General features: G+C 46.2%; 1 protein-coding gene across 1 annotated transcript in view; it reads right to left on the minus strand.

Annotated features, from left to right (window-relative positions):
• The window catches only part of rgs9a (regulator of G protein signaling 9a), a 71,207-nt gene that overhangs the window by 25,709 nt on the left and 19,060 nt on the right, over positions 1-26,438 (minus strand). The window contains exons 3-7 of the mRNA XM_072464331.1: positions 26,360-26,410; positions 26,143-26,249; positions 19,006-19,057; positions 16,714-16,772; positions 14,474-14,550 (exon numbers count right to left, since the gene is read on the minus strand). Of these exons, the coding sequence (XP_072320432.1) occupies positions 14,474-14,550; positions 16,714-16,772; positions 19,006-19,057; positions 26,143-26,249; positions 26,360-26,410 (346 nt within the window). The remainder of the gene's footprint in view (positions 1-14,473; positions 14,551-16,713; positions 16,773-19,005; positions 19,058-26,142; positions 26,250-26,359; positions 26,411-26,438) is intronic.

Below are 26,438 nucleotides of genomic sequence, written 5' to 3' on the forward strand. Positions count from 1 at the left end.
GAGTGCCACGTACATAGCCTTTCCTATGAGAGGCCCCATCATGCCTCTACATGGACATCTCCTTAGTGCCTTTTCAAAGTTTATCATAAATAGAGAGGCCCCTAAGTGGCAGAATACTAGTACAGAAAACACATTCCTTTGGGCCAGATACCTTAGGTCATTACTTTGTTTAATTTCTAGGTTATAGAACTCCTTATTTGTAAAAACCTATAAAGGTCCTGTTTCTCCAAGGCAATGGATTCCTTCAACATATCAAAACGTGATTATCTTTTATAGTCTGGTGAAAAACTGTTATAACTTTTGTAATCCAGACCTTGAATCTCAGGTCAGTTTGATTTTAACATCATGTTACATATTTAGTTTGTATGTTTTGATTAGTTCCTTAGCTCAACTTCCTCCAACAGACTCAACCGTCTGTCATCTGCCAGCAAGGCATGTACAGGAACCCCCCGGCATAACATTAATCTCAATATTTTTCAATTGAGCTTCATATTCTGGGTCACACCAGTACAGGAACGCTCTGATTTGAAACAAAGTAATTTTTCAAAAAAGGTAATCCCCAATCTCCTTTTGATAATTGTAGCGTTTAAATTGAATTCAGGATTTCCTGCCTTGCCATACAAATCTTGAGATTGTTTTATTCCACTCATCAAACAGCCGGTTGGGGATGGAAAATCGGAAGAGTCTGAAATTGATAGAGAAATCTGGGCAAAACATTGATTATTATAGTTCCATTCATACACATTCAGCAGTGTAAAAACCTTACTATTAATGGAAAGGTACATATCTGCCACCTTTGTCTTTACATTCAAAACTGTGTTCAAAAGCCATTGGGTTTGAAATCGGTATTACAACCCCCCTCTTATGTTGGCCTCAGTATGATGAAAAGTAAGATTTTTATAACAAAGTTTGGTTAGTTTTTGATGTTCAATGTCGTTTCACTAGCAAGAAACACAACCCCAGCTACGTTGCAACGTGTTTGTACAGAAATGGATGCAGTTTTGGCGCTTCTGGCGATGAGGGCTGTAGGCTCCCGGACCTCAATACCCCCATCTAGGAGATACATTTGAATAATTATATTATTATGATTATGATTGGGATTATTATTCACCCTCCGAGACAACTATTGTTGTGATTTTGGGCGTTACAAAAATAAATTGAATTGAATTGAGTTGAATTATTGGCAGACTGGAGATTGCGGAGGTTATGGTGAGTGTAGACCATTAAGGCCATGGAGAACCTGTGTTCCATGATATAATGAGGCGGTCAATGACTCCTTGACTGGAGGTAGATGTGGCAGTGTGTGTGGGGACCAGGTGAGAATCTAACTTAAGTAAGGGAAGAACCAGAACATGATGCGATCTGGCTTTGATCGGTAGTGAGGATCGAGTCCTGAGGGGAGGCGCAACTTGACAACAAGTACGAAAAATCCTGGAAGATTGCAAGAGAGAAAGAAGAGGAAGAGAAAGGAGAGGAGGGGGGAAGAGAAGGGAGAGGAGGGGGAAGAGAAAGGAGAGGAGGGGGGAGAGAAAGGAGCGGATGCGGGAGATAAAGTAGAGGAAGAAAAAGGGGAGGGTAAGAGGTGTTTTACATTTTTTTTTTTTTTATTTCTATATATTTTTGTAATTATTTTTATTATATATAAATATCCATTGCATGTATTTATTTATTTATTTATTACATTTGAGAGATGCCAGCTTCTACCTTGGAAGCCTGAGGGGCTAGCAAAAAAATGAATTAATTGCTTGAAAGGGGTGATCAAGTCTGGCAACTCTGCGCCTAAGAGAGAAGCTTACAAGACATCTGGTGCTCTGGAGACGTGCTTTGGGGAGAGCCCGGAGCCCGGTGCGGGATAAACAAGACAACGGTGGAGGAAAACTTTCTCTTCTGGAGAAGCACTCCGCTTCCTGGGAGCGAAGAAAGGCAGGAGGAACGACACTGAACGGGCAAATTTGGCTAGCCAAAGACAAGTTTGAACAAAGTGATTTTGCTGAAGGCACCGTGGAAACTAATGCCTTCTTATGCACGGTCTGGAAATCTGCCGCCGTTCACGCGGCTGGTCAATGTAGAGCGCAGAGGGCACTTAACAAGCGAGGCCGCGGCGAGCACGAGGGGTTCTCAATCCAAAACTAGCAGAGGGTGATCCAAAGCAGGACGCTGGTCTTCTGACGGGAGCCTGGCCTTGGAGCGTGGACGGAGCCAGGAGAGTGAGTTACCAGACTGGTGTGAGTGAGACAAATCGGAACGTAAGCGAGAGCTGCGCCTGTGAGAATAGCTGAAATGATGGGATTGGGAGCAGCAGGATTCCAGGGGAGGATGGCCCGGTATGGCTCCCCTGTGTTGGGCGAAGTGAGGCCTAGGTTGGGCCGATGCATCGGAAGGAACGAGGTCGAGCTGATCCATTGAAAGATAAGGAACGAGTATGTATTCGAGCGAGGGCTTCCGCCACCATGGAGCGTGTGCAAAATGTCATGAACACAAGTGTATGTGACCTGGATCCTTAAATAGTATAAGATAAGATAAGATATTCCTTTATTGTCCCACATGGGGAAATTTCATTGGTGCAACGCAGGTAGATACAGAGGTAGATACAGAAGAACAGATCACTTATAGGAAGTCTGAAAAACACTTTCAGTAGAAGATCTCCTATAAATAAATAAAAACTCCCATAGACAAATAAATAAATAAATACATAAATACCATTGCATGTGATCACGACAGTAATTGCACATGAATATGTGTCACGACAGCACATAGACTGCACATGAATTTCACAGTAATTGCACATGAATTGCACATGAATTCCAACAGCAATTGCACATATGACAGAATTGCACATCAGTATTAGGTTAGGTCAGTATTGCGAGTGTTCAGTACTAACAGTTTTTGTTATAAAGTCTGACAGCAGCAGGAAGGAAAGACCTACGGAACCTTTCCTTCACACAGCGAGGGTGGATCAGTCTCTCACTGAAGCTGCTCTCCAGAGCGGAGAGAGTGTCCTGCAGGGGGTGGCACTCATGGTCCAGCATAGATGTGAATCTAGCCAGGACCCTCCTGTCCCCCACCTCCTGCACCAAGTCCAGAGCACAGCCCAGGACGGAGCTGGACTTCTTGATGACTCTGTCCAGCCTCTTCCTCTCCCTCTCTGTGATGCTGCTGCTCCAGCAGGCCACACCGCACAGGAGGGCTGATGCCACCACAGAGTCGTAGAAGGTCTCCAGGAGTGGCCCTGTCACTCCAAAAGACCCGAGTCTCCTCAGGAGGTAGAGCAGACTCTGGCTCTTCCTGTACAGTGCGTCTGTGTTATGAGTCCAGTCCAGTTTGTGGTTCAGATGAACACCCAGGTACTTGTATGAGTTCACTCTCAATGTCCCGTCCCTGGATGGTCACTGGTGAGGGGGCAGTGGGGTGGCGTCTGCGGAAATCCACCACCATCTCCTTGGTCTTCCCCGCGTTGATGAGGAGGTGGTTCCGCTGACACCAGTCCACAAAGTCCTGCGCCAGTCCTCTGTACTCCCCGTCATCGTCGTCCGTGATGAGTCCGATGATGGCAGAGTCGTCAGAGAACTTCTGCAGGACACAGCTGTCCGTGTCATGTCTGAAGTCTGCAGTGTAAAGGGTGAAGAGAAAGGGCGCGAGGACAGTGCCCTGGGGCGCCCCCACACTGCAGGTCCGAATGTCAGACACACAGTTCCGGGCTCTCACAAACTGGGGTCGGTCTGTGAGGTAGTCCAGGATCCACTCTGCCAGGTCATACTCCACACCAGCCGTCTCCAGCTTGTCCCTCAGGAGCAGCGGCTGGATGGTGTTGAAGGCGCTGGAAAGATCGAAGAACAGAATCCTCACAGAGCTGCCAGGCTTTTCCAGGTGAGAGAGAGAGCGGTGCAGCAGGGAGATGACGGCGTCCTCCACTCCGATGCCAGACCGATATGCAAACTGCAGCGGGTCCATGGCTGAGCTCACGGTGGAGCGGAGGTGGTCCAGGACCAGCCGCTCCAGTGTCTTCATCAGGTGGGACGTGAGAGCCACTGGCCTGAAGCTGTTGAGGTCTTTGGCGCGCGGTGTCTTGGGCACAGGTACCAGACAGGAGGTCTTCCAGACCTGTGGTACCACCCTCAGCTTCAGGCTCATGTTGAAGACATGCTCCACAACTCCACACAGTTCATCTGCGCAGGACTTAAGGAGCCTGGGGCTGATGCCATCAGGTCCTGCTGCCTTCCTCACTTTAATCCTCTTCAGCTCACTCCTCACCTGTGCTGCTGTGACAGTCAGTGGTTGGCAGGGGGACCGTGTGCTGGGGGGATGGGTGAGTCCAGGCGAAGTGGGGAGCTGATGTTCCGGGGCAGATAAGCGAAGAGGAACAGATGCAGGGCATTGTCCAGCTGTGGAAGAGGGAGCATGCAGCTGTGCAGGGGGAGGGACGGGTGATCGATCAAACCTCAAGAAGTGAGCATTTAAATCATTCACCCACTGTAGATCCCCCTCTGTCTGGGCAGGGGGGATTTTGAAGCCCGAGATGGTTTTCCGGCTCCTCCACACTCCCTGAATGTTCTTTTGCTGCAGCTGCTCCTCCATCCTCCTCTTGTAGCCGGCCTCAGCCTGCCTGATCTTCCTCCTCAGCTCCTTCTGCACAGTCCTCAGCTCCTCCTTGTTCCCTGACCTGAAGGCTCTCTTCTTCTCCTTCAGCAGAGCCTTCAGTTCACGGTTAATCCATGGCTTATTGTTTGGAAAACACCGCACCGTCCGGGAGGGAACAATGTTCTCAAAACAGAAGTTGATGTAGTCCGTGATGCACTCTGTGATGGTGTTGATGTCCTCCCCATGTGGGTCATAAACCTCAGTCCAGACAGTGGTGCTGAAGCAGTCCCTCAGAGCCTCCTCGCTCTCAGCAGACCACATCCTCACCTCACGGGACACCACAGGCTGCCTGCGCACGATGGGTTCATACACAGGCCTCAGATGTACAAGGTTGTGGTCCGAGCTGCCCAGGGGAGGGAGGGGGGAAGAAGAATAAGCCTCCTTGGTGTTGGCAAAAAACAAGTCCAATGTTCTATTCTCTCTGGTGGGGCAGGTAACATACTGGGTGTATGTTGGTAGAACAGAAGAGGGAGAAGCGTGGTTAAAGTCACCAGAGATGAGGAAGAGAGCCTGTGGATGCTGTGTTTGCAGCCTACAAGTGCAGGAGAGCAGTGCTTCACAAGCATTTTCAGCATTGGCAGACGGGCCACATAGACTGCGATCAAAATCACATGTGAGAACTCCCGGGGCAGATAATATGGCCTCATGCCAATAGCCAATATTTCAATATCCTTGTTACATAGCTGCTCCCTCACTGTGCAGTGTGAGGAAGGTCCATGAAAGGGGTGTGGTCCTGCTCCCAAACTTAAGATAACAAACTTAACTTCATTCAATTTGGTCTCTTGTAATAATATGATCTATTTTCTTTTTTTTCTAATTTTTGTTAAAACATTTTATCGTTTGAATGTGTTCAATATGCCATTAATGTTAAAGAATGCTCCTTGTAAAAATTCTGTTGCCATTGGATTGATCATATTGATTTCACTATTAATAATGTTTGAACACAACAAATACACATAAGAACCACAGAAACAGGAATCAGATTAAAAGATGACAAAAAAGGGTTCATGAAAACATGCACCGAACACAAAACCTGAGTCCATACAAAGAACACCACCTCCCCAGTCCACCTCACTCCCCCAATGCCCACTACGTGTCAAATCTTCCACATTTGGCACTCTGATGAATGTATAAAACTGGGCACAGAGTCTATGTCCCAAAGCAGACAGCCAACATGGAACATAAAGTCTGATGTCAAAAACATTTACCGTATTTTCCGGACTATAAGTTGCACCAGCCAAAAAATGCATAATAGAGAAGAAAAAAACATATATAAGTTGCACTTGCAATTGCAAGTGTGAAAATAACAATTAACATCACATATAAGTCACACCAGAGTATAAGTATATAAGTATAAATATAAGTATAAGTTGCACCCCGGCCAAAACTATCAAAAAAGGTGCGACTTATGGTCCGGAAAATATGGTAAATCACATCACTATCATCAGTCCCTTCAAATCAATAGTAATAGTAACCCTAACCCATGTGACTACAATCTGAACTCTATACTCCACGCTGGTGGCTCCATCTCTTGACACCGTTCAGTTCTCTGTGTTTTGCATCTTCCTGAGGTGCACCTCTGTTTCTCCTGGTGTTCAGAGCCTGTATGTGTCACCAGAGGAGTCGCCGGGAATGAGAAACCATGTCTCCGTTTTCTCCTCCCTAGCTCCTGACAGATGTGGTGGAACTTTCGTCATTGTTGAGGAAAATCATATGGGCTATCTAGGGCAAAGAAGACGCACTTGCCTTTGTAGTGAAGGTCTCCTTTAACATTTGCAGCCTTCATCACATGTTCCTTCACACGATTGTTAAGAAACCTCATCATCAGACCTCCTCAGAAGCTGGTCTTGGTTTGCCCAGCTGGTCTTGGTTTTTCCCAGGCGATGTACTCTTTCTATTGTGATGGGAAAGACTTCAACTTCTGAGCTGGATGATCTCCAAAAATGTTCTGTATCTTCTCCCTCCTCTCCCTCCGAGACCCCCACGAGCCTGAGATTAGGTCTTCGCGCTCTGGACTCCAAATCCAGGATCTTCTTTTTCATATTATTGTTCTCCGCCATTACCTTGGCCTGCATAACTCTATCTTTGCCCTCATAGTCTACGGCTTGTCCGTATTGTCTGAATTATGTTGTTCAGCTTCATTCATATGTGCTCCAACCACTCCTGCCTCTTTTATCTCCTTTATCTCAGAGACAATTTTCTTCAAATTGGGCCATACCAAGCGCTGATCTCATTTCCGCCCTGAGTGCCGTCAGGTTATGCTACATTTAAGATAAGATGAGATAAGATAAGCCTTTATTTGTCCCACAAAGGGGATATTCTGGTGTTGCAACACAAAGAAAACACAGAAGTAAATAATAAAAAAACAGGTAACTTATAAAAAACACTCTTAAAAAGCTCTTATAAAACTCCTATTAAAGAAAACTCTTATTTACAGCTGTTACATGGACAGAGAATATTGCACCAGGATGATTGACATTATGTCACTTCCTGCTTCCGAAGAGTGCAGACGGTTTCTCGCTCGCTCCAGCTTGCTTTCGCTGCTTTCCTTATTTATTTTGCTTTTTATTCAGTTTTTGTCTTCCAAACATTTTTGCTTGTGACTTTTTTAAGTAAACCAAAGATTTTAAGATATTTTTTTACAGTTTTAACAACATATCTGACGAGGCGACTGAACGCTGTCGGAAAAATCTACAAGAAATTCAAGAGCTGAAAACACGATCATTGGTGTGAAAAAAAAAATCCCAAAAATTAAATGTCAAATAAAATCACTTTTCTGTCAAATATAGGCTATTGAATCTATTATTTAATTCATTTCACGTCATATTTATTAAGGATACAAGTGCAGACAGATGCCTGAGGACAAAATTATTATTATTATTATTTTTTTTTAATATTACTTGAACAAGCTTGGCGGGCCGGATTGAAAGGGCCGTAGTTTGCCCACCCCTGTGATAGGGGATGGCGCGATAAGATACGTGACACATGAAAAGATCAACACACATTCTTTTCCCAGCGCCACTATTTCTGAGATAATGTCACTCCTTCCAAATGTTTTGACTAAACATCGAGGAGTTAAACAGCTGATTGTGCACGTGGGTGCAGTGGACATGCGGGGAGGACAGACTGAAGTTTTGAAAAGAGACTTCTTGAAGTTATTCGACGTTCTTGATGAAATGGAAATAAAAAAATTCATAAGTGGACTTCTTCCAAACATCGACAGGAAGATAAACAAGTTTAGCCGGCTGCTTCAGCTGAACACATGGCTGTCCAAAGAGTGTGGACCTAGAGGACTACACAACATTGAGAACTTCTATCTATTCTGGAAACGAGAGGAACTGTTTAAGAGAAATGGCCCCCCACCTATGGTGGTGTGAGGGTGCTGACAGAGAACCTGCTCCATGCTCTGAGGCAGGACTGGGTAGGGTCCTGAGCAGATAGTTAGAGAGAGGAATGAGACCTTGGCCAAAGTCTTTCCTGACTCCACGAAAATGTGGCCTTTTTGGTGTCTCCTGTGAAGGGATGCAGAAGCAGGTCAATTTCCTGATTGATGAAGGCATGTCGTCAAGTAAGAGAAGCAATGAAGTCATAAACTACCTGCATAATTTCTTCAACAACTTCGGGGGTTGGAGAAAAATACGTGGATCTTCATTGTGACAACGGCAGTGTCCAAAACAAAAACAATTTCATGTTGTGGTATGCTGCCTGGTGTGTTGGACACAAGCTTCACCACACAATGGACATCCACTTCCTCATTGCTGGCCATACGAAATTCTCCCCTGATTGTGGCTTTGGACTTATCAAGCAAGCATACATGAAGACCAGGGTTGACACTTTGGAAGATATCGCTGAGGTTAGTTTATATTATTTGACTACTGTAATGTGTAAACATTAGCCTGGAAAAACTTCAGTGCAGATATTTTTCTTCTGTTCTAATTTTTTTTTACATTGTCGCCCTTGTCATCAGGTAGTGGAAAACAGCTCTCCTGAGAGTCACCTCAATGAAAAAAAAGTTACTGTGGAGCAGAACCAGTGGAATTTCAGCTACTACGCAATTCAGCTGTTCTGCCTCCGGTTGACAATCTCCATGTCCTGGTCCCACCTGGACTGAACATTGACAGGTAGACCTACCTGCAGCGTCGTGCCCAGCGCCGAGAGTCACAGTACAGAAGACGAATGCGCAAAAGAGGCTGCGGACGTAATTGGACTCTGATGGTGTACCTATTATGATCTATTATCTCATATCTCATATATTCAAAGCCATGGACCCGTTGCAGTTCGTATACCTGGCCCATGGCAGAGTTCCTCTATTAAGACTGTTTTTTAAACTTACTATAAGTTATCTGTCCTTTCCCCATGTGTGTTTGTGTTGCACTGAATCACCTGTGAATTCGGTTTATCGACAAATGGCAATAAACCCTATTCTGATTCTTTGATCCAAGTATTTTCCATTTCAATAACAAAACTCCTCTTGAGTCTTTAGTGACAGCTGTAGGGGGAAGGTGCTGTCAGTGTGACAGGGGGGAGGGCTTATCTCAATGAGATGCAAATGAGCCCCCCTGTGACTCTGGGCTCACTCAGGCGTGAAACTTCAGAGGCCGTTTTCTCAGTGAATGGGTTTGAGAGTTGTATACATTCAAATGACCACAACTTACTCAAATATGATCAGATGTGTATGGGCATCATTGGATAGCTTCCAGAATCTGTGAATAACTCAAAGTGTCTCCGAGGTGACTTGTTTCTGCTTTTCCCACGGTCGGTCAGAGAGAAGAATTCCTGTTCCACTAGCCAAAGACTGAGCCAATGTTTCAGAATCAACAGCACCACAACCACAGCCTCCACCAAAGGATTCATGAGCAGAAAAGGATTCAGCTCCAGCTGCTCCACAATCACCTCCACCGCCTCCAGCGAAGGCCTCATCAGCAACAGCACCACAACAATCTTCAAAGGCCTTGGACCCATGTGTGACAGGCCCAACAACATCTCTGTCATCGCCCCTGCCTTCAGAGCAGCCCTGGGTTCCCCCTGCATCTACTCCCACTAAAGATTCTTCACTCTCCTTCCCATCTCCACTCTCACCCAGGGGCTTTCCCAGTCATCTTGAATGTCTGATCAAATCAGGCCTTAAGATGGCTCCACTTACGCCCATCATAGCAAGATCAAGAGTTATGTCAATACTTATCAACTCTTCCCCGCACAAGCCGACTACACCAACAAAAGCCCCACCACCTATCCCCCCTCGCCTTTCACCTGGTTCCAAACTCTCCCCGGCTACAAAAGCCGCACCACCCATCCCCCCTCGCATTTCACCTGGTATCGCCCATAGATAGGATGCACTGGGTCTCAGCATTGACTTATTGTTATTAAAAATCAAACCAACCCGGGGCCCAGTGTAAGCATAGCCCCCCCTAGTGCTATTTCTGTAGGCCGTGGCTGCAGAGCCAGAGTCAAATGGCCCAGCAGTTTCAGGAACCGCGGCACTGCCATATAGCCTCATGGCTAACCCTAACCCTAACCCTAATCTTAACCCTAACCCTGACCCTAACCTTAACCCTAACCTTAACCCGGCGCGGTCTAAAATGGCGCGGTCAAATAGCGCAGCAGTTTCAGGAGCCGCGGCACAAAATAACATGGCAGTTTCGGCCGTGCGCCGCGGCTCTGTAGACACTCCAATTTCTGTAGTCACATCATACAGATGGGAAAACAAAATGCGAGTCAGGCTGCCCAATCTGAGAAATTTGATTCATATTCCCTGTGAAAAGATAAGGCCCAGTCCCACTGAAACTAGTCTGAAACTTGCTGTGCTAAATGCCAGATCCTTATGTAACAAATCACTCTTATTTGAATGTCTGCTTATGTCATAAAGCAGACACTATATGTTCTTGTATTTTAGGATTGTAGGATTTTTGACGCGTTTCAACTCCTTGACACTTTCACTGATTTCAACAAGCTATACCTCTTTATGATCGCTTTCACCGTCTTAGGGGTGCTATTGCTTTGACATTTTTACATACAGTACTTTTTTTCAGCATTTGGAAAAGTAAATTGCTAATGCTAATGCTAACACTAATGCTAACGCTAATGCTACTAAGCTCTACAGGGAGGAGGGGGTGCAGCCGGGTCACCGAGTCTCTCTCTCCCTTTCTCCCTGCTCAGGTCTGCGTTCAGCACGATCTTGCAATTTGAGTCACAAACTACGCAATCATCAACTGTGAATTACTGAGCGTCATTGGTATGCTGCAAAATGCAGCAGAAAACATTGACGGGCGGGAAGGTGGCCGCGCGGGAAGGCTGAATATTTTTCAACAAATATTGAACATTTTCAACACATGTAGTACTCTGAGACACATGTGTCACACACATGCAGTACTTTCACACAAATGCATTACCTTTTCCGCACATTTTGCACATCACACTTCTTTACACAACTAAACTAAATGTTGTTGTTGTTTTATGGCAGCTGGTATCCAAATGTTACATTGTTGTTGTTGTTGTTGTTTTATGGCGGTTGGCATCCGAGTGTTGCGCCGCCAGACTTTATTCTTGTTGTTGTTGTTGTTTTATGGCGGTTGGCATCCAATTGTTGCATTACCGCCAGACTTTATTCCTCAGACTTTTCGTAGTCCTCAGACTCTGTCGTAGTCCGTAAAAGTACTCCTTCCATTGCTTTGCGAGCCATCTCTAAGGACACTCGCACTCTTGATCACTCCCACAGCTACAGTTAGGCTCTTTGACAATGCCACTGAATTCCACTCCTTAAAGGATGCACTATCCTGTGGAAGCTTTATGATCACCTTACAGTCTCTGGTGTTGTTGTTGTTGTTGCTTTATGGCGGTTGGCATCCGAGTGTTGCATTACCGCCAGACTTTATTCCCCAGACTTTGTCGTAGTCCTAAAAGTTCTTCTTCCAGTGCTTTGACTTCCACACACATAGTTCTGCTCTGTGCTGACACTTCTTCCCCTTGTTTGGTGTTTTATAGTTGTTGTTTTTGTTGTTGTTGTTGTTGTTGTTTTATGGCGGTTGGCATCCAAGTTGTTGTTGTTGTTGTTGTTGTTTTATGGCGGTTGGCATCCAATTGTTGCATTACCGCCAGACTTTATTCCTCAGACTTTTCGTAGTCCTCAGACTGTCGTAGTCCGTAAAAGTACTCCTTCCATTGCTTTGGTGTTACAAAGCCCATGAGGTCATGATATGTCTTTGTGACTAGAATAGTTGTTGTTGTTTCAGAGACCAACCCAGCCAGGGCGAAATGAGAAAGGCCAGCGTGGCTCCCAAGAAGTGTGAAGGTTTCAAGAGTGGAGGTCCCAAGTGTGCAGGTTCCAGAATTAATGAGAATACCCTGGTTGTGGATAGAGAGGATTTTGTACTCTTTATGGTGGATGTTGTAAACTGTGCTGCTCAGACTCAAAGCAGAACTGAAAGGATCAGGATCATTGCTAAAGCTGCAGGGAGATTCCTTGGAACAAAGGAGCTTGATTGGGCAGATATAGAAAACAGGCTAAAGGCGCTAAATGGGAGTCGGAGTGATGGGGGTCTGCTTTGGGGGAGTCAGAGTGATCAGAGTGACGAGATGGGGGTGGGGGTGGTCTCCTGTCCTCGTCCAGTCTCGTAGACGCACGGCTACCAAGCAGCGACATCAGTGGAAATATTAAAGCCTGTAGAATGAAGCCTAAAGAATAAAGCTGTACGGTGGAAGCACCGAACGTCAAAGAAGGAGAGGAAGATGAAGAAGAGTCTCCCTGGAATAAAGCCGGTTGTTGTCTGAAACAACAACAACTATTCTAGTCACAAAGACATATCATGACCTCATGGGCTTTGTAACACCAAAGCAATGGAAGGAGTACTTTTACGGACTACGACAGAGTCTGAGGACTACGACAAAGTCTGAGGAATAAAGTCTGGCGGTAATGCAACACTTGGATGCCAACCGCCATAAAACAACAACAACAACAACAACAACAACAACAACCGGCTTTATTCCAGGGAGACGCGCTGGCCTTTCTCATTTCGCCCTGGCTGGGAGCAGCGCTGGCTCCTCTCTCTGTATTTACTCTAAACTCGTTACTTGAAACTTTCTTGACTGCATCTGCATAGGATATACCTTGAGATACCTTTATTTTATGCACCTCAGCAGCTCTTTTGCTAAACCTGCATCCCCCGTAGGCAGAGCTATGTTCTTCCCCACAGTTACTTCAGTTTTGCTCCCACGTCACACTTCCCATACTCGTGATCTCCTGCACATTTACCACATCTTTACCTCCCTCTACAGACCGCTGCAATATGCCCAAAGCGCTGGCACTTAAAGCAACGCAGGGGCGGTGGAACATATGGCCTACCGTCATGGCACATGAACCCAATGAACACCTTACTAGGCAGGCACCTCCCTTCAAGTGTTACCATTACCGACAAGCTGTCACATCTTACCCCAGACCGGGTCACCTTCAACCGCCTAGCGTCCACCACCGTAGCTCCAGTCAAATTCTCCTTAACTTCATCCACAGACGTCGCCGTAGGGACACCTACGATAACTCCTCTGACCGTGTTTCTTTCAGCATCAGACACAAGAATGTCCTTTCCACCCAGACGTTTAGTTCCAATCGCCTTCCGTTGCTGAGCCGCGTCCTTGCACACGACCAGCAGCGAGCCATCTCTAAGGACACTCGCACTCTTGATCACTCCCACAGCTACAGTTAGGCTCTTTGACAATGCCACTGAATTCCACTCCTTAAAGGATGCACTATCCTGTGCAAGCTTTATGATCACCTTACAGTATCTGCTCTCACTCTGGATATCAATAGCTTCAGCCTCATCCTGCTGCTCATTCCCAGAACCCTCGGACGAGCTAAGGGACTTTTTACGTTTCCGGGCACGTGCAGCCAGAAAAGGCTGCTCCTCCACGCCGTCCAGAACGTCTTCGACCACCGATCCACTCTCCTCCGCCATCTCCCGCATTCCCATAACTTTAAAAGTTATTATTCTATTACTTTGGCGTTTCAAAGCCCATGAGTTCAAAGCATGTTAGAACATCCTCTTCCTTCTCATCCTCGGCACATTTTTCAACACACCCCAACTCTATAACTAACTAACGTTACACAACTTCATCTTAAACAAACTAGTACTGGAGCTAAAGAGACTGTAAAGATTAAAGTCTAAAGAATAAAGAATATTCTTTAGACTTTATTCTAAAGAATAAAGTATTTTCAGCTGAAGCCATTGCGAGTGTCTGCATTCTTGCGTAAAAGTACTACATGTGTGTAGTAAAGACTTTATTTTTGTTAGGCTCGAGCAATGGAATGGAATGTTCATTCCATGGAATGCTCAAGTCTATTGTTTTCCCCCTGGTTTCTTATTCCTATTCTTCATGTTCATACTCGGGCATTTTTGACCCCCTGAACATCGATGAAAGTCACACATGGGGACATAGACGCGATCGGCTCGGCCCGAACTCGAATAAAATGGAGCTTGCCGTGTAGATCCACATGGCCCGGCGCCGCGCCCCCAGGGCAAGAACAATAGACTCGAGCATTCCATGGAATGAACATTCCATTCCATGGCTCGAGCCTAAAAAGGGAGAAAAGTCTTTACTACACACATGTAGTACTTTTACGCAAGAATGTAGACACTCGCAAGAATGCAGACGCTCGATAATGTGCCATTGCACATTATTTAGTTCAGTCCTGTTCTCTTCTGCACAACAGACACAACAAAAATGTTGGGTTCACACAGGGAAGTTGAGTTGAGTAACATTTTATTTGTAGTGTAAGACTCATAAAAACAAAAACAAAAAAGTGTGTGAATGTTAGTTTAGATTTGGCAGATGGAGATTCACTGACTTGTACTGCTGCGTGGCCTGCATCACGATGAAGTCCCACTTGTGGTTGAGCCATTTGTGCAAATGGTTGTAGTGAGCCTGGGAATAACACATTCACATCAGACCACGCATGAATTACACTGCATACTACAGAAAAAAAGGGGCATATGCTTGTGGGGCATACGTCTTTAGCTTTGATTACAGCACAGATTTGAGTTGGCATAGTTTCATTGATGTCCTCGCAATGTTGCAGAGACGTGTCAGCCAAGACAATCCTACAACGTCCAGAGACTTAAGGTACACAGGACGGATCTCATTCACCACTGGAGTTTGCCAACAACCCCAGTGACCTCGGCTTGGGTGATAGATGAGTCAGCCTACGAGACCTCAGTCACTGCTTCCTCTTCGGAAGACGTGACAGCTGGATTAAGAAGGTCCTCAAAGTATTCCTGCCAAGGTCCGACGACAACCGCAGTCGAGGTCAACAAGCCTCCACCTGCACCATAAATGGTGTTGGTAAAGCACTGCTTCTCCCCCCTGAGGCATTGGACGGTTTGCCAGTATTTCTCTGAGGCAAATTGATAGTCCTCCTCCATGGCCTCTCTGAACTCCTCCCAGCCCCGGGTTTTCCCTTCTGTGACAGCACAAGCTGTGCTGCGCTTAGCTTTCAGATACCTGTCAACTGCCTCAGGAGTCCTCCCAAAGAGGCCTGATAAGCCTTCACCTTGACAGCATCCCTTACTTCCGGTGTCCAAAACCGGTTTCAGGGGTTGCCACCGCAACAGGCACCTGCGAGCTTACGACCACAGCTCCGAGCAGCCGCATTGACAATGGAAGTCGAGAACATGGTCCACTCAGACTCAATTTCCCCAGCCCCGCTGGATCTGGGAGAAGCTCCCCCGGAGGTGTGAGTTGAAGATCCTGCTGACAAAGAGCTCGGCCAACAAACCCTCACAATGCGCTTGGGCCTGCCAAGTCTGTCCGGTTTCCTCCTCCACCACCAGCGGATCCAACTCACCTCAGGTGTTGATCGGTTGACAGCTTTGACCCGAGTGTCCAAAACACGCGGCCGAAGGTCGGACGACACAAAAACAAATTTGATCATTCCGGCCTAGGGTGCCCTGGTGCCACCTGCACTGATGGACAGCCTTCTGCTTGAATATGGTGTTCGTTATGGACAGTCCGTGGCTAGCACAGAAGTCCAATAACTGAACACTGCTCGCGGTAATATCAGGGAAGGCGTTCTTCCAGATTACCCCTCTCCAGGTGTCACTGTCATTGCCAATGTGGAAGTTGAAGTCCCTCAGTAGAACAATGGTGTCCCCCAGTGGGTGCACTGTCCAGTACCCCAGGGACTCCAAGAAGGCTGGGTACTCTGCACTGCTGTTCGGCCTGTAGGCCGACACAACAGTGAGATACATGCCCAAAACTCATAAGCATAAGGACATGACCCTCTCGTCCACCGGGAGAAGTCCAACTTGTGGCGGATGAGCTGTGGGGCTATAAGCAAGCCCACACCAGCCCTACGCCTCTCCCCGTGGGCAACACAGGAGAACTTGATGTCCAGCCCCTCTCGAGGAGATGGGTTCCAGAGCCCAAACTGTGCATGGAGGTGAGGCCTTTATCGCTTGTGTACTGTTGTCCTCCTGCAGATTTCTTTACACGTTTACCCCAGTAATCTGTTTTTACATGGACTCATAATATTTTATATTTTTCTACTAATCCTGATTGTACTGTACATAATTTAAATGTGAGTTTTGAATATTGCTTGCATTTTACCCCCTGTCTGGGAATACAGTTGGAAACTAACTAAACTACTGCTAATACTGGCACATTTACAGAAATGTTGATTAATGTGCATTGTCCCAGTTCCTATAAACTAATAATAAATAAATACATAGTTTTATTAATGTTGCAGTTTGGATTAAACATTTTTATTACACATCCAGCCACCTACATGTTTATAACAAGATCTAAAGTATTCTATGTTAACACTTTCACTCTGCTGTGAATGAATCATGGCGCTAGCCGTCGCTGCTAAATATTAGCTTAAAATTATGATTAATGTTGACTGTCATATATGTTTGGAATTTTCAATATAGCTATACATTATCAACCAAAACTGTATATATAGTGTATGTGAAAAGCACTGACACATACACAGACCTCAGAGCAAGTCAGATACAAATCTAACCAAGGTACACGGCATCACACACAAATCCGATGGAAACTATGCAGTTGAATTCAATCTCAAAGCGGTACCTGCTCGTGGGGCTCCAGCATGCCTTTCTTCCGGATGTTCCTCTTGGCCAGGTAAATGGCTGCAGAAAAACACTGAATGAACTACGTCTAAATCTTGGACAATCAGTGCCTCAATGTTTCTTTCTTTATGTTAACTACTGTCTTCATTATACATAAATACTGACATCAATTGAATCATGCAAGGTGTATGGAACGATGTACCAAAGAAAAGAAAAAGTTACATGCCACTATAAATATGTTTTATGTTTATATTGTGATTCCGTAGTTTGCTTTGTTGACAACACAGCATACCCTTAGCCTCCTGAAATGGTTTTCAATGCTAAGCCTCATCAGGTTCATTAAGTGATTAATTCAAGTGCATTGATCAGAGCACAGAATCTCAAGTACAAAACCTGTTTTATTTCACACTCGAAGGCGAGCGGGGGGAACATGCGGGGGACACGGGCGCCGCCATGTTTGTTGTGATGATGCTGCTGGGCGTGTTTCAATCCCAGAATGCATTGCGTTAAAGTCAAATTTCCTACCGTGATATAGCGTGAAATGTACTATAGAAACTTCAGTAGCGCCGACAGAGGCAAACCAACTTGTAAAAGGCAATATGTTTTGTCACAGACGCATGTGGAGGACTGGATGTGAAGACGCACATATGTTGCGCAAATGCGTCATCAAGTCCTTTGGGATGAAAGATAGGTTTACCAACGTGATAAAAATATTCGACACGGCGGTTTAGGAAAGACCGGTCGGTGAGTCGGCAAAATAATTGAAAAATAAAAGATTTTGACGTATTTTCAGTTTTTTCGTTTTTTTTCTGTCGGCTAGTTTCATACCGGGTCGGTCGAGTTACGGCAAACAGACATATTATTTTGCTCAGCCTTATTAGTAACTCAAGTTTATTTTGAGACCCCCCACAGTACCTAAATTTCCTTGCTCCGCCTTTGCCTCACCCAGTGCCCTTCTCCTGCTCTTCTGCAGAACAGATCAAGGCTCTAGAAAACACTACAGGCAGCAAACTAGTCATGCTTTCTGTTTTATTAATGAAAAACATGATTTAGACATTTGTAAGAATTTAACCACTTTGGGCTCCACGGAGCTGCAACGCATCACAAATCTTGTTTATTCTCACTTTTTTGTGGTTTTTAATTGAATATGAGGTCAATATATTTGGCTCCTTGTGTTCGGTAGAATGTGTGTTCCCAGCTTTGGCCCTGATATCTCTGTCTGTTGCTTGTAGCTGCCAGTGCATCTCAAGAGAGAGAGAGCGGTTACACTTGATCCCTAGTTAGTTTTAAACTGATAAAGAACTAAAGACAGAGTAGGCCTATTTTAGCCCCCCAGTTTCACTGCAAAAGGAATTGTGTAGCTGTTGCACATAAAACTCTATTCTGTCATTGAATCCAAACTGCTTGGTCAAGCTGGTGGTGCCCCTCGGCGCAATTGATATCCTATGCACTGTTATGTGCTTAATGAGAGTGTTGGCACTGGGTTGTTGGTGTTGTTTCGTCTTTTTTAACTGTATTTTAAAAATTACCAGGGCCATTTTATTTTATGGATTACCTGCACACTGTTAACCTGCTGTCACTTTGCCTCTGCACATGAAAATAAGCGTGTAACTATCTCTGGTATGTGCAATATCTACTGAAACTGACTACTTAACAAATGAAGGATTACACCAACTTGTTTCCGATGTACTGAATGTACTATACTTTCTCTTAGTCGGGTGTTCCTTCATCAGGGTTTGTATTAGGACCCCATCTACTTACAGCAGAGGGAATTGCCATTGGGAAATAAACAAATGCTAGCTTTCCTCGACATGGTAATGTATGCATGCAGTTTTAATTTTAATGCTCTGAACGAGCATGGTGATGATTCATAGCCTAAAAACATGAGAACACCAGAGCTCTACTTTTGACGTCACAAATGTGTGCAAGTCTGTTTTTGTGAGGCTCAGAGAAGGAACAGAGAAGAGGAGCTCATAAATACAATTAATGAAACAAGCATGAATTTAACTAAATACAACTCCAGGTATGTTTTGATCAGAGAACAAGGTTAGATGCTCAAAAAAGTCTATGTTGTCCAATATGTGTCCTTTAAAGATGTTTGGTTGAAAAATAAATTATCTTATAAGTTAAAAAATATTTGATTTATCATTGTGGTATCAAAATCATTTCTGGAGCTTTTTCCTTGGATTTATTTTTGTTTGTAAATCAGAACAGACAGACTTTTAAACACATCAATATTACAACCATAAATATGTGTTTATAAGATGAAACATATGATACAAACTCCACGTACCATAATCAGAGTCCTCTGCCACCCATTTCTGTGTGGGCCAGAAGTAGGGAGTCTGCAGGCAAAAGACAGGGCTTTGGTTAATAATGCAGATCTTTACAATATCTTTTATTCTGGAATAATGTGGCTAATCCAAATATAAATGCAGCATCACATGTAAAAATTAATGGTTGACATCAGAAGGCCTCCAGTGGAGACTATAATCATCCAAGGACAAGGAGTGCGAGCAATGCGCCTTGGAGTACACGAACAACAGACAGGGCTGGAGGAACAATAGTAATGCTGTGTACAAGAAGGGCATGGGTATAATTTACATCCTGAGAAGCCTCAGGTCTTTTAATTTGTGCAACAAGTTACTGGAAATCTTCTACCAGCCCTGTACTTTGTTGACCTTCTCAAACTGTATGACAAACGAGTCAGAGGTGTTTTTACAGGGCTGTGGACCAGTAGCATGCAGTGACTGTTATGGATGGGCAGGCAGACTTGGGGTGGTGATCAATATTTAATGGATAGCATTTCACTAGCAGGGACCATGCCACAATGGAGTATGAAAGAATATTTATTGATAATAACGACGATGGAGCTCGACGATGGAGCTCGACGATGGAGCTCGACGATGGAGCTCGGCGATGGAGCTCGGCGATGGAGCTCGGCGATGAAGGTCGGCGATGAAGTTCGGCGATGTAGGTCGACAATGGAGATCGAAGATGGAGATCGACAGTGAAGCGACGATCGAGCCACGATCGAGCTACGATATTGCGACGATGCAGTGACGATCAAGCACGAGAGTTGGCTGGGTAGAGACTCAGGATGGGGGCTCTAAAAGCGGTCTGTCCGTTACTGAAGACGAAAACAAGTACTGGTGCGAGTACGTGGGTGCGAAAAGGTGCGAGTGCGATAGATTTAACGATTGCACGTCCGAACTTCAAACTGGATTACATGGTGGAGTCGCCTTGCTCCAGAGCGGAGAAGGTTGGGGAGAGCGATTGCATGTATGTAGAGTTGACGAGCTTGGGATAGTAGTAAGGTCAATGTGAGTGATGACTGAAGGAACTTAATCCGAGCTGAATGAGATTGTTTGGAATGAGTGAAACAAGAGATGAAAGGGTAGTGCGATTTTAAAGTGTTTCCTGAAGATCGAAGAGGAATTGGCAATCATTGAAGTTTGGTGCGGACCGTCGAATTTTGAACGATGAATCGTGAGTAGGTGTTGTCGTTTATGGTTTTGAGTATAAGCAATGCAAGTGACGGATTGATAGAGGGGAGTAGACAGTTTAGAGACTTATTGAGGTGAGGCGTAATAGAATATCCCTTACAAAGACTTGTTGTCAAATGAGTGCCTTCTGACTGGTCGAACCCCCAAAAAATGTCCTGAACGATAGTGAGGTATAATCCGAACAGGCGTGGAGGAAACGAGCTGCATTCCTTTGGGTCTTGAGGAGAAGAGTCATCCTAGTGCGGAGTCCGATGGTCACCTGAACGGAACGGGAAGCGGGTCCTTGGTCTGGATTTAAGGGCTTGTCCTGTAGGATGATGGAGTGCACGGAGCGGTCTTCGATGCCTCGAGATGCACGATGGGTTGAGGTGCGTGCCGAGATATGCCTCTTCTGAGAAAGAGGGAATGTGAAATGATTGAGCATCCCAGTGCCCGGTGACTGCTCCGGGGAGAGACGGCGACCCTGTGTCCGCTGAGACCCTGGTGAGGACGTGGAAGAGGCGTCAAATGGATGAATGGGTGATTGAGGGAGGGATGGGAGGGATGAGAGGTTGAGGAGGGATGGGAGGGAGGGCTGGGAGGGAGGGATGGGAAGGGGGGGTGGGAGGGATGGGAGGGGGGGATGGGATTGGATGAGGGAGGGAGCGGGCGTGAGGCTGCTGCCGAGCGGCTGCTGCAAAGTGAGTGGCCGAGTGAGTGGCCGAGTAGCCGAGGCGAGCTTGTGGCCGGCTGCTGTGGTTCGGTGCGAGCGTGTGGCCGAGGTGATTGAGGGAGGGGATGATTGGGATGAGTGATAGAGGGAGGGATGAGTGGTTTAGAGAGGGAGCGGGCGTGTGGCTGTTGCCGTGTGGCCGAGGCGAGCGGCCGAGGCGAGCTTGCAGCCGGCTGCTGTGGTTCGGTGCGAGCGTGTGGCCTAGGTGATTGAGAGAGGGGATGATTGGGATGAGTGATAGAGGGAGGGATGAGTGGGATGAGTGTTTGAGGGAGGGAGCGGGCGTGTGGCTGTTGCCGTGTGGCCGCTGCCGTGGGTCAGGGCGAGCGTGTGCCCGGCTGCCGTGAGTCGGGATGAGCGTGTGGCCGGCTGCCGTGAGTCGGGACGAGCTTTAGGCCGGGGTGGTTGAGCGAGGGGATGAGTGATAGGAGGGATGAGTGGTTGAGAAAGGGACCCGGCGTGTGGCTGCTGCCGTGTTGAGCATGTGGCCGGCTGCCGTGGGTCGGGGCGAGCGAGGCTGCTGGCGAGGTTCGTGCTCAGAGCTAGCGTGGCTGGCGCCGTGGTTTGGAGTTTGTGTGGTTGCCGTGAGCGTAGCTGCCGGCGGGGCTCGGTGAGCGTGGCTGTAGTTGTAGCTGTAAGCTGTGAGTTGAACTGTGAGCTGTAAGCTGTGAGTTGAGCTGTCGCTGTGAGTTGAGCTGTGAGCTGTCGCTGTGAGTTGAGCTGTAGCTGAGCTGAGCTGTGAGCTGCAGCTGAGTAACTGAGTAGTAGTTGTGAGGCGGAGCCAGACATTCTAAACATCCGGGGCTTAGCCTAAAAAGAAAGGGAGGGGGTTCATTCTGGCCAATATGATGTGGTTTTAGTGCAGTTACATACAGTAACCCTCCAAAGGCAAAGACAGCCTTCGGAGAGAGCTCCTCCCTCCAAAAAACGTTGAACAGAACAAAAGAGGTGACATTTAGTCATTCAAGAAATTGTACATCTTGGTGTTCTTTAAAGGTCCCATAACATGCAAAATCGACTTTTCAGAGCTGTTAACCTTCTTACATTGCTATTTGTGCTTCATATATGTACCCGGAGTGTTTTTTTGATTGATTCCAGCAGTTTTTAGCTATATTACAGACTATCTCCTTTCCGCGAATCTCCAAACTGACGAGGGGTGGGTGCAAGACCGCCTCATGACCCCAGGTACGCGTCACCATCCCCCCTCCCCCCTCCCAATCCCCCTCCCGCCTCACGCCTGCGCCTCCCGCCCCCCGGCTCTGCGCTGGCTCCTCCAGGCTAACCCGTGTCTCCCCATACAAGGCCATTCTATACCAGTGTTTTTCTGCTTCGATTTACGACAAAACACGGCTCAAAGAGGCCCAAAACTTCATTAATGATATTGCACTCTTTACTATTATCACAATGGTGAAGGTTTATGTGGCAGTTGATGCAGCTTATAGATGCATCTATAGATATATCTGTTCTGTGCACGCTGTAGAATTAACACCAGTTTTATTTAGGCTCAAAGTAGTGTTGATCTCAAGTTCTATCGTTTGTCACTCACTCGCGCGGCGTGAGCGGCGCACGGCGGAGCTGACAGCTATGGGGGACACACGCGCTCTCTGAGACTACGTTACGGGTGGGCGGGGGACACACGCTCTTGCTGAGACTACGTCACGGGTTGGGCGGGGGAGCCAGATCGCTCTTCGCAAGGGTGGGGCCAATATCAAACCAAGCCGTTTGCATTTCCGGGTTGGTGAGCGGGGTCCAAGGTATGGATGATATTTCTTAACTATTATGTTAAGGGTGTTGCACAACCCTTATTATTATCAATTATACACTTAGGATAGACTACGAAACGTGAAAAAAGCATGTTATGGTACCTTTAAAACAATCAGTGACAAAACAAATATGAAAAACATGCCCCTGACAGTGCTCGAACTCACAACACTAATATCCACAGACTGATGCTCTGCTGTCTAGGCTAGTCGGCGTTGAAAAATAAGGCTAATCTTACCTTTACCAAACACCTTCCTCAGTGAGCTGTTTGTCCTGTAGTTTCTCTGCTTTAGCTTTGTAGATGAATAAAACCTCTGAGCCACTGCTTCACCGACAACCACAATGAATTCATGGTTTGAACGATCATGTGCTGTTGTTGTCTATAAACTTTGTTTTTCAGCACATGTTCTGAATGTCTCTTTTTTCCAGTCGATCTGCTCTTGTGTCCTTCACTTTTTGCAAAACCTCAGTTAAATGATGTAGAAAAGGCCAAACTGGTCAGATTGCATGACGTGCTGTAAACACCGCGCACTTTCTACGCTAGCGCCCACTTTCTACATGGAGACAATTATACATCAGTTCAACAAAAATAAACAAACGGGGTTATGAAATGGGTAAGGAGAATTGAAGCCACTGCTGGATATTAACCCTGGTCCCCTGCATCCCAACCCAAAGCTCTACCTGTTACGCTATCCACTTAGTGACATCATACTGCATTTTTAAAAAATTAAAAGATCCGGGGCTTTTGGACAAAGATCCGGGGCTCAAGCCCCAAAGCCAGGGCCTGGCTCCGCCCATGGTTGTGAGCTGAGCTGTGAGCTGTCGCTGTGAGTTGAGCTGTGGGCTGTCGCTGTGAGTTGAGCTGTGGGCTGTCGCTGTGAGTTGAGCTGTGAGCTGTCGCTGTGAGTTGAGCTGAGCTGTGAGCTGCAGCTGAGTAACTGAGTAGTAGTTGTGAGGTGAGCTGTGAGCTGTAACTGAGTAACTGTGAGTTGAGCGGTGAACTATAGCTGTGAGTTGAGCGGTGAGCTGTAGCTGTGAGTTGAGCGGTGAGCTGTAGCAGTGAGTTGAGCGGTGAGCTGTAAGCTGTGAGCTGACTGTTGTAACCGAGTAACTGAGTTGTAACCGAGTAGCTGAGTTGTAACCGAGTAGCTGAGTTGTAACCGAGTAACTGTGAATTGTAACCAAGTAACTGAGTTGTAACCGAGTAACTGTGAGTTGTAACCAAGTAACTGTGAGTTGTAACCGAGTAACTGAGTTGTAACCGAGTAACTGTGAGTTGTAACCGAGTAACTGTGAGTTGTAACCGAGTAACGGAGTTGAAGGTGTGAGTTATAGATGTAGTGATTGAATGGCAGTAGAATGTGGCAGTAGTAGTGGAGAGATAGAAAAATACGTGTGGAGGAAGTTGAGTGCAGCTGGCTCCCACCACCAGGGGGAGCTGAGAGGTTGAGCTGCGGCCATGGGCTGATGGTGACGTCGTCAGCTGCGTGCTGGATCCAGGAAGTGCGGACGCTGGCGAAAAGTTTAGCGCACGTGCACGGGAGCGCGCGCACGGTGCGACGCGCGCGAGGCGGCGCGCATGAGGCGGTGCACGGAACTTGTAGGGCGCTAGGCGCCGGAGCTTGCGGCATACGGGGGCGCACCTGATGAGAGCTGAGGCCAAGAAGTAAGAGGCGGATCCATTGGGTCCCGTTGGGTCGTTGGGTCCCGTTGCTGGAGTAGAGGTCGGTGTGCGTGTGGACGTCTCGGAGGTAGGGTCCGTGGGAGAGCGCGTGCAGAGGAAGTGGTGTTGGAGGCATGGATCACGCCTACCGAGAGTGTGCCCCGCGGAGAGTGGACCTGCGTTGGCGGGTCCTCTGGATAACGTACGACTGGAGACACAACCGACTGAAGTTCGATTGGGAACAGGTCAGAATCTGATGATTTGATCAAGCGAACGCACTGGCTGACTGTCTCTCTGTCGAGAGAGCTGAGACGACAAGATATGCGGTGAATAGGCCTTATAAATAGGGCTTCTGGGTAATTAGAGGTGTGGTTAGAGAGTGGGGGCGTGTTTTACTAATGGAGTGTAGGTTGAGGCGTGGTCCCGCTCCTGAACACCAGTTAGCAATTAACATCTCCAACTCCATTAACATGCAAAAGTGAAAATAAAAAAAACAAGAAAGAGATGTTCTCAAACCCAGGTCCCTCTTGTGAAAAATTAGTGAATACCTTACTAAACTAAACAACAATGGTCAAAATTAGTGAGTGAATGAATTAGTGTCACTTCACTGCTAGATCCACTGTGATAAATGACATTTTCTAACTAACATCTAAGCATTAGATATGTGACCAGAGCCTTAGCCATAAACAAAAACATATCTAAAAGCTGGTTTTAAGTCATTTGTTGATACTTGATGCTGTTATTGATTTGCGTCTCCTTTGCACATGCACACTTCAACTAAAATGGCTCACTCTGAATTGAATTCTACACATGAATCAATCTGGAAAGTCTCTTGCCAAAAGCCGTTGGGACGTTACAAATTATACTTAACATCGATTGGTTAAAGCGTCACATCAGGGGAAGAAGCATAAAAATATAAACTGTGTTAAATCAGTGGAGAGAAAAGCACAGTCATCTTTCCAATCCACAAATGCACAAAGCGCCATTATGTGCACATTTTTGAAAAACAAAATATTTAATATTTCACCTAAAAAGGAGGAAGGTGCCGCTGAGTTTGTTATTGTTTGGTTGTTTAGACTCCAGGTGCCACGTGAGTCACGGGCAACATGCACGTATATGTATGTGTATTGGATGGAGGCCAGCATGTCAAGCTAGAGAGCGGGGCCTGCTGAGTGGGAGGTAGTCTGTAGAGGCCACTAAAGGATACCGTGACATGCAGTCATGGTCATTAGGCTAAATATATATTTTGCTATATTTCGCAACAATTTAAATATAGACACACTGTATGTCCCTCTGTCTTCTCATACAGCACATTCAAACTCCCAAAACATCATAGATGGAAACGGTTATCAAACCTTAGCACTGCTTTCTTTTTAGTCCGAAAGTTTTGCCACAAATATTTTTGGGGTTTTATGAGTGCTGCGGTTTGTTCTGAAGATGTGTCGGACATGCTTCTTGTCCCAGTTCACAAGAAGCATGTGAACTGGAGCCAGCCAACTGGAATGGTGTTTACGGCTGTCTGCAGTTTGCATGTTTGAAATCACTGCAACCATACAAACAGCAGAATTATGGTAATCACAGCTAGTGTTCACCTGTACACTCCACCACACACAGTGTCTAAATTTTGTGTCAAAATTGGATAGTGAAAGCTCAGCTTTAATCATTTTGTGTTGTGTATCACTGTAGTATAAAAAAATATTTGGAGAATGAGAGTGACTGTGAGGGGAGAATACCTGAAGAATTTGAGTGTCTGTGTGATAATATAGGTATTTGTATGAAGTAGAGTACCTGGAAGCGATAGAGGCTAGTGTCATTGCACAGGATCAGCTTCTTGTGGTTCTGGATGGGGTAGATGTATCCATAGGCCACCAGCAGGGTCCCCACTACCTGGGCCTCTGCAGGGGGAGTAGCTTACTGTCAAACTCAAGTCACACAGGCACTGACAGGATTTAAACAGACAGGAGAAGGAAGACAGCGAGGAGTACCTCACAGTCACAGTACCCACCTTCTGTGCTGTTCTTCATCTTGTTGGTGATCCAAGCCACAATGTCTTTACCTGCACACACGCCCGCCATGTAACAGAT

Source organism: Eucyclogobius newberryi, unplaced genomic scaffold (genome assembly GCF_026437365.1).
Source record: "Eucyclogobius newberryi isolate DKJ021-1_F unplaced genomic scaffold, fEucNew1.0.hap1 SCAF_44, whole genome shotgun sequence".
Taxonomy (NCBI): Eukaryota; Metazoa; Chordata; class Actinopteri; order Gobiiformes; family Gobiidae; genus Eucyclogobius; species Eucyclogobius newberryi.